The sequence below is a fragment of the Arachis ipaensis genome, chromosome B10 (genome assembly GCF_000816755.2).
Source record: "Arachis ipaensis cultivar K30076 chromosome B10, Araip1.1, whole genome shotgun sequence".
NCBI classification, from domain to species: domain Eukaryota; kingdom Viridiplantae; phylum Streptophyta; class Magnoliopsida; order Fabales; family Fabaceae; genus Arachis; species Arachis ipaensis.
The window spans coordinates 96,089,190-96,098,088 of record NC_029794.2 but is presented as its reverse complement, the minus strand read 5'-3'; the positions used below and the strand labels follow the sequence as shown (position 1 = coordinate 96,098,088).

General features: G+C 36.6%; 1 protein-coding gene across 2 annotated transcripts in view; it reads right to left on the bottom strand.

Moving 5' to 3' along the window:
• LOC107623924 (ribosomal RNA-processing protein 17) overlaps nucleotides 1–4,170 on the bottom strand; it is a 5,418-nt gene extending 1,248 nt beyond the window's left edge. Inside the window, exons 1-4 of one of the 2 annotated variants that reach the window (XM_016326325.2) lie at nucleotides 3,810–4,170; nucleotides 2,285–2,435; nucleotides 1,979–2,084; nucleotides 1,150–1,264 (exon numbers count right to left, since the gene is read on the bottom strand). In XM_016326325.2, the coding sequence (XP_016181811.1) occupies nucleotides 1,150–1,264; nucleotides 1,979–2,084; nucleotides 2,285–2,397 (334 nt within the window). In that variant the 5' untranslated portion in view covers nucleotides 2,398–2,435; nucleotides 3,810–4,170. Of the gene's footprint in view, nucleotides 1–1,149; nucleotides 1,265–1,978; nucleotides 2,085–2,284; nucleotides 2,458–3,809 lie in introns of those variants that run through there. The other variant, XM_021113232.1, reaches the window with a different exon arrangement.

Sequence of the window (8,899 nt, the reverse complement as noted above, 5' to 3'; positions counted from 1 at the left end):
ATGGATCACGTTGAATTCCTTAAAAAAAAACAATATATATAAACAAGTATATTATATATAATATATTTTTGAGTATAATATTAAATATATCTGAATTCTGAATATATAAAATTATAAACAAAGTACATAATAAGAAGACAGTTGACCTAGTGGTGGAGTCATGTCCATTTTAGGGGTGGCAAATGGGGAAGCCCACCCCATTCTGCCTCGTGCTGCCAAAAGCCCACCATCTGGTAGGCTGGCCACCCCACACTGCCTAGTGAGGCAGTCCTAAATTCCTCTCCCACCCCGCCTAACGGTGGAATGATGGGTTAGCGGGTCAAGCCCGCCAAATTTTTTTTTTATAAACTATTAAATATTAAACAATATATATAATTTCACAATCATTTCAATAAATTTATAATTTCTAAAGACATAAAAAATTCTAATTTCTAAATTCACAAACATTAAAATCTTTATAATTATAAATATGTGATAAACATAATCATAAACCAAGTTTTTTGAAACAAAATAATAAAACTAACATTGTCCAAAACAACACAAACATTGTCCAAAATATATAATTAAACATCTTCAAGTATATAATCAATCAAAATAAAACATAATCCAAAATATATAACTTAGAACATCTTCAAGTATCATCTTCATCCTTTTGCAGATCAATAACATTATAGAAATTTATAAAAAAAGGCCCTAACCCAAAAATGCCAGGCTCGCCTTTTTTGGCGACTTACTCGGCCGGCCCGGCGGGTTTTGGCCTGTTTACCACCCCTAATGTCCATGCATTGCTGAGGTCCAAGGTTCGACACCTTGCTGCAGCATTTTTGCAAAATAGCTGCGGTTGACCGGTCCAGAGCAAGTTTGACCGGTTTAGCTGCGGTTCGCACCAGTTTTGACTGGTTCAAACAAGTTTGACCGGTTTTCTATCTTAAACAGTCAGGATATCAAACCAAACCAGATAAGGGTCCGGTTCTCCGGTTGAACCGTCCAGTCCGGTTCGATTTTTATAACTATGCCACCAAATATGATTTGACACAATCCTAACTCAATATGCCAAAAATAAATGACACTAACGATTCACTTAGTGCAACTAAGTAAAATTTTATGGAAGTGTTGTCTGCTTAATTCAATTGCAAATCTGAAACATACCAGCAATAGGTTCAACTTGGTCGATATCTTCTTGGTGCTCATCGGTTTCATCGGGTTCTGCATCAGCATTTGTTGGAGCGCAGCCATAAAGAACAAATTCCCTTTCCAACTTCCTCTGCATAATTATTCCAATAAAATAGATAAGAAAACATAACCTAATAGTGTCTAAACAAATATGCAAAACAACAATAGAAATGCAATTTTATGCCTGTAGTCTCAAATGTCACAAAAGGGGAATGATGAAGTGCTCACCCAAACCCTCTTATAGCAACGAAACAAACAAAATCCAAAGCAAATAATTTCTTCCCTAATCTTCCATACAAATAATGTCATTTCCAAATTATTCCAACCCTAGAGCACATATCCACACTTGGTCAAAGAGCCCATAGCTACTTTTTATACACATTAAGAAATTGAATATTTTAAAAATAATGCTCAAGAAACAAAATACTCATTTAAAAAAAAAATAAATAAATAAAGATTATCAATTACATTAGGAAATGAACTTCAGGTATACAGTTTTATGTGGCCAAGTACTTCATGTTAGACAATGACGACTTTGGAGCTTATTATATTCCAAACAGTATAAGTTTCAGCCCTTCTATTCCTTTCTTATTTCCTCTGCTTATTTTTTGGTTTCTCTACATTCAGGATTTCCATTCCCGTAACTCTCTCTCTCTCTCTCTCTCTCTCTCTATCTCTAATAATACAGATATACCTATCTCATGAAATGCCAAAAGAATTCTTAAAAAAAAATAATGTACAAACTTGCATCAGAATGTAACATAAAATTGCATGAAATAAGAAGGGAGTATATCATATGTGTGACCTTTTTGCGCTCCTCGCTGCGTTTCCTCCTTAGAACCTCCTCTTGCTGCTTCTGTGCCTCCTTTCTCCTCTTCTTCTTGCGCTTGTGAAACCCAGTCACATAGTCCCTTCACCAAAATCCTCAACATCATTAGTATCTTTATGCACTTGTACTTTAAATCACAATCACAAAAAGTTGCAAACTTTTTGAAGACCACACAAAAATTCCAGGAAAACACAACAATGGGGAGTCAGCTAAATCTTTTTGGGCATAAGAGAAAAAGTTGAAGGAAGCATGCATTGAGAGGGTAGGAAGGGAAGGGGGTACTTGAGATCTTTCTCGTTGAAAGAAACGGACAAAGATTTGTTCTTCAGAGCTCTCTTCTTAAGGTGACGAACTTTGGATGCTGGTTGCGGCACCGGTTCCTCTCCCACAACCATGGTTGCTCCTTGCTGTTGTTGCAAAATCCAATGCTAGGCTGCAAGGAGAAGGAGGAAGAAGAGTAGCAGTGTTAGCTTCTGAGGGATTTCTTTTTGGGTTACAACCAAACAGGCCTCAATGTCACCCGGTCCAATTAAGCGAACCTAACTCGCCAGGAAAAATTATAGCAAAAGGTTGGTATGTTGCAAGGTTGTGAAAACCGGATCGGTTATCAAACCGCTCTAGTTACTGGTTTATCGATTCATTGGTTTAACCAATTCAACTGCGATGCAACTAGAATAACCGTTTTATAATAAAATAATAATTAAAACATAAATAAACACACTAAAACATAATTATAGCCTAATATAAACTTTAAAATATCATTCAAATTAAAAGTACTACATTAACCACATTGTTATAATCTTATCCAAATACAAACTCAAAAGTCAAATAACAAAAAAAACAACCAAACATGAAACGACAACATTAAAGTTTGTCATCAATCCTCAAAATTCACAAAAACTTACTGCAGATTTGCTTCGTTGAGATCATCTTTACCCTCATTTCCAAACATAGACACAAGTATGCAAGTATTTAACTTAATTCATGCATTTATCAGAAACATAACATTGCCACAACTAAAACAAATACAAATCAATTGGTAAACATTCATCCCTAGTAACCAATTTTTTCCATTACTACTATTTTCTTCTACATACTTATGATACCTATTTATCCATCAGAACCTAGAAATTAAAAAAAAAGTACAAATACTAAAGTCAAATAATTCATTACATTCAATGAGGTTTTTCTAATTTCTTTTAGGCATCTGATCAACACCATGTGCATGAGTGTCCACAATGGCAGAATCTTATTTTAAGCTAAACAGAACTTTCACTACTACCAATAATATCTTATAAATGAGCTACAAAACCCTAACTACTCCCACGTTAAACTTTAGATAGAAACAATTTCAGAGGTGGAAAGGCTCAAAGCTAAATAATCAAAATTTGAGGAGAAAGTTGAAACTCACCAAGTTACCAGTCTTAGACTCTTAGTTATATAAACGGGGAGAGTAGAAAATAACGAATTAACTTTCAGGAAATTTTCAGTTGAACTTTCATCATTTTCAGTGTTGAAATAAAAAACATATTCAAATTTTGCAGGTAAAAAGAATTAATAAGACAGCATCAGCAACAAGAGATTCCACAGCATCAGTAACAACAATGACAGTATCAAAAACAGCAGCAAGAAAAACTAGCAGTACTAGGTAAGAAATAGAAGCAAAATAACAACGTAATAAACTAGGGTTTAAAATGTAAGACACGAAACAAAAACAACAATGTTAAATTAAACTTTAAATAGCAGCAAGAAAAACAATGTAATAAAGAAGAAACCAGTACCAGCAAGAACAATGAATAGAAATTACCTTTCACAGCTGAGGGAGATGGTGTACAAACTCGAACAGATGAGGGAGAGAGAGCACAAACGAGGGCTGGAACTCACACACGCGAGGGAGAACGAGCACAGATGAGGAACACGAACCGGAAGACGAGGGCTGGGGCGAGGCGGAACAGAGGATGAACATCGACGAAAGCGCGATGGAACAGAGGCTGAACAGACGTGGTGGTACGACGCTGGAGCAGTGCGGATGGCGGCGGAGCAGACGTGACGGCGACGGTGGCTGGACAGCTTGAAGAAGGGCGAGGAGATGGAGGCTTAGGGCTGCCTCTTTTCTGCGTTCGAAGATTGAAGATGAGAAGAGTAGTGTGAGCTGAGGGAAAATTTAGGGGGGTTTTGTGGCAAAACGACGTCGTATTAAGCAATTTGCAAAAACCGGGACGGTTCTGCATATCAACCGAGCCGCTAAGTCATCGGTTCCCGGTTTGACCGGTTCGAACCATACATAAATTAAATTAAATTATCTTGATTGAGAAATGGCAAGCCAAAATAAATGTTTATGCAGTCACCAAAAAAAAAAAAAATGTTTATGCGTGGAAAATTCTGTGGTGTTGTGGTGTTGAGGAAAAGATTCCTCCGCAGCTGTTGATGAAACGTGTCCCGCTTTGGTGCGAATTGATGTGCCGTTCATGCGTGAGGAGCTTTCCGACCGTTGCAGCTTGTACCAGGAGAGTTCAGCATTGGGACCTGCAGCTCAGAGGACCCGTGCATCATAAATTTCAGTTTTCGATTGCATTAATGCTCGGTTTTTTTAGTAAAGTTTTTTTGAAAAAGTATTTGTATTTTTTTAAAGTATAAAATTTTTATTTTATGTTTGTTAAATTAAAAAAATGCTTCATCAACGTAAATCGGTTGCATTTTCGTATTCAAACTGCGGCTTGGTTTGGTAAAATTTTTTGAAGAGGTGCTTGTGCTTTTTAAAAGCTCAAGCTCTTCATTTTGTGTTTGGTAAATAAAAAAAAATCATGTGTTTGTGTTTGCAGCTTTTAAAAGATCGAGGTACTTTTGAAAGCACCTAAGATAAAACATTTTAAAGTTGGTTTGTGCTTTTCAAAATTTAAAAATCTAATATAACTTCATATATGTTAACTAATTTTTAAATTTAATGCTTGCATTTAAGTCTATTATAGTATTTTTAAATTTTAAAAGTTATTTCACCAAACGTAATTGTTACTACTTGTGTTTATCAAAAATTATTTTTAATTTGATTTACCAAACATAAATGTTACATTTTTTAAAAGCTAACTTTTATAAGCTACTTTTAAAAAATAAAAGTTTTATCAAACTAAGCCTAAGTAATGGTAATGACCAAGGTTTCGAAAATCGAACCGGTCAATGAAGCAATAAAATAACTGGTTCAATAATTCAATAGTTCAACCAAAGTTCAATTAGAATTTCACCGTTAATAATTTAATGATTCAACTGAAATTTTAATCAGAGTTTAACTGGTTTAATTAAATATAAAATAAAATTATTAAAAATTTTATTTTCAAAAATAAAAATTTATAATCAGCAACCATCACAAACACAAACTTGCCCAAATTAAATAAAGTCAACAACTAAATATGAATTATTAACAAAGATTTATATAATTTCTAATCACATCAACAAACCAACAACACATGAAACATCAAAACACAATTAACAATTACATCCAGAAGTTCATAAGACAAACTCAGAAGTTAAAATCCATTATAATTAGACAATAAAATTAGAAATCAACAAAAAATTAACAAAATACCATCAATAATCAACAAACTTATTTCAGAAAAATTAACTCAAAGTCAGAAGAGTAGTGAACTTGAACAACTGTCGGAGGATGAAGGTGAAAGCAAGGGGTTGCTACTATGAGTAAGCAACCGTGGGAGAGAGACAGAGAGCTTGAAGAGAGAGACGCGATGGTGAGGAGAAGAGCTTCGAGCGCGACAGCAAGAAAAGGGCCGATCTATAGAGATCACTTCTGGCGGCGATGGCACGATAACAGAGACACGAGTTCAAAGCGGCCGACACAGACGAGGATAGAGGCAGGCTTGATGACGAGGGCAGAAACAGCAATGCCAACAATAGCTCCGAGCAGATCTAGCGAGGGAGGAACCAAGCTGACAGCGAGGGAGGAATGTTGCCAGAGACGAGGATCGAGCAATCACGAGCAGACGGTGAGAATAGGGCTAGGAGAAGAGGAGCGTTGAGCGACGACAGCACCCTCCCACCGAGGAAAAGTGTTTGGTGATGAAGAGTGGATGGTGGCTGGGTGCTGCTGTGGAAAAAGAGTTAGGGTTGGGTTCACCTTTGAGTCAAAGAAGAAGGAAAGATGGTGGTTGTAGCTTTCAAGGAGGTTTGGGGCTAGGGGTTCTTCTCCAGTCTTCAAACTTCTTTCATTCTTTCGAGCTCTATTGAATTAAATTCTTTGCCTTTTGGGCACCCTCACAAGTTCAGGCTTTCATTGTAGCATTTTCTAGCTAATTTTTTATCTCCCCTTATAGTAGTTATCCCCTCCTGAGTGAAAAATTTTATACAAAAATGGAGAGTTGACACCACTGCAGCAAGTCGATTTAGGGTTATCCGACCTATCAAGGAATGGTAAGCTGATGCCATATCTACCACAATGTAGTCGATGCTTATAGTTCGTGGTTTTAAACCCTTGCCAAAGGTAGTATAAAGGGTAATGTACCCTAAAAGTCGGATGGGTGAGTCTCCCAACCCATAAAAAGTGTCTAGATACACCTTCAAATCTTTTTCCTCTAAACTAAGCTTATCAAAGGCCAGCTTAAATAGGATGTTTGCTGAACTTCCATGATCTACTAGTGTTCTATAAAGATTGACGTTGGCCAAAATCATCATTATTACCGCTGGATCATCATGACTAGGAATGACACCTTTTGCATCCTCCTTAGTGAAGGTTATCGTAGGCAGATCAAGCATCTCTTTATTTATCTTGACTTGATAGACCTCCTTTATATGTCTTTTGCAAGAGGACTTGATTATCTCCCCCTCTTGCGAACCCACCTACGATCACTTGAATGTGTCCCTGAGGTGTTCTTGTTGGTCACTCTTGTCTTTTTCTATCTCCTTTGTCATCTCTTTTTCTTTTGTTAGTGTCACCAACTTTTTGACAAGGTATTTATCTAATCAGCCCTCTTTGGCTAGTTTTTTTGTATCACATTTTTCAAATCGTAGCAATCGGTGGAGTAGAGTGGCCATATATTTTATGGTATTCGTAATACTCCGACCGATTTCCATCTTTCTTACTTCGAATTGGCTTTAGAGGTGGTGTCTTTTCAGTGTAGCATATTTTTCTTTGGACATTTGACCAAAGAGACTCTTAGTGGAGTGTAGAAGGAACACCTCTGAGGTCTTTTCGAACTGCCTTTTTCTCTCTTCTTTTGCTACATCTCCTTGTCTCGGGGCATATATTGATTCCGTGGTCTAGCTATAGGTTTTCTCAATTGAGTAGTTTTCTCTATATTAATATACTTCTCAGCTTATTTCAGGACTTCTTACAAAGAGGTCGGATACCTTTTTTATATTGACTTGAGAAGGGAATTCCCTAAGACCATTAACAAGTTCCACAATAACTACTTTAGTAAGTAAATTTTGAATTTTCAAACATGCTTTGTTAAATCTCTCCACGTAGGCCCTAAGAGATTTTTGGACCTTTTGTTTAACACCCAAAATTAAAGGCTTGGAGTATGCTTGGCCTTGTCTTTCTGAATTGAAAATCTTGTGAGGAAGCTTTTGGCCAAGTCGTCAAAATAAGTGACCGATTTAGGAGGTAAGTAATATCAAACCACTTCATTACTGCCTTGGTCAATTTAGTCAGGAATGCTTTGCACCTTGTTATGTCGGACGCATCTGGCAATTACATACAACTTTTGGAATTGCTCCAGTGATGTTGAGGATCTGTTGTTCCATCATAGAGATCTATGTCCGGGATCTTAAAGTTTCTAAGAACTTTAGCTCGCATGATTTTCCGAGAATGGGTCCTCACTTCCCAAAGGGGTAGTCTCCCGATTAGTCCGAGGCCTTCTGTCCTTAAGATCGGACTCCAACCGCTTCAACTTTTCTTCAAGTTTCCTACATCTTTGTACTTCTCTCTGTAGGGAGTGCTTAGATTTGTGTTGTCGTTCTAACTTGATCTCGAGCTTTTCTAGCTGACCTTAGCACTTGTGTACCAAGCCTATGAGTTATGTTGTGTCTCTATCTCTTGATCTTCTAGGAATATGGACTTGGAAACATGTCCTTCATCCTTTTGGATTACTTCTATCTCTATCCGCAATAGTACCCCTTCCTCTTTTTTAGTGTTGGGACATGACAATTTCTCGATCAACGCTAGGTTATTTCTCCTCATGGGTTTTTGAATCAGATGCTGTATGTCCATCTTTTAGGTAGTCCTCTACCATGATTGGGTGTTAATCTTCAAATCCCCAGCAACGGTGTTAATTTTCCAAGGATTATCTGAAACTGAAGAGGATTGAGCCTGAACGTGAGGTCCAAACTTCTTCTGATAAGAGTTCTAATGTCTTTTTCCTAGGAGGCAAAGTCGTCCGAGATCATTGATGGTGAACGAGAGGTGATACATGCAAATGACTCTGATGCTTAAATTAGCAAGAATTTTTGGTAGATTTTTGTGAATTAGGGTTGAGAAATACTTGTGTGTGATCAAGTGTTTATACAGTAGGAGTGATAGCCTTATTATCACTTTGTAACTTATCCACCTATAATGATGGGTGGTTACTTCCCTTTTTGTTTAGGGGGCTGTTATGATCCCATATTTAAAGTGGGCGTAATTGTAGATATGTATATTTGTGCAGTTGAGATTCTTTTGCCAATCAAGTTAGGTCGGCCCAAGTTCATAGGATATGGACTATGACTAAGTCAGGTAGCTATATGAAATGGATCTTTTTAGACTTTTTAGATTTTGTAGACTGGAGTCTCATTTTGGGTCTGACTCTAATATTGAATTAAGGTATGAACACTTATATATTATAAAATTTATCGATATTAAATTCTTATAAAAAAAATTATAAGATAAAAATAAAAAACTTAAAAACAGTTATG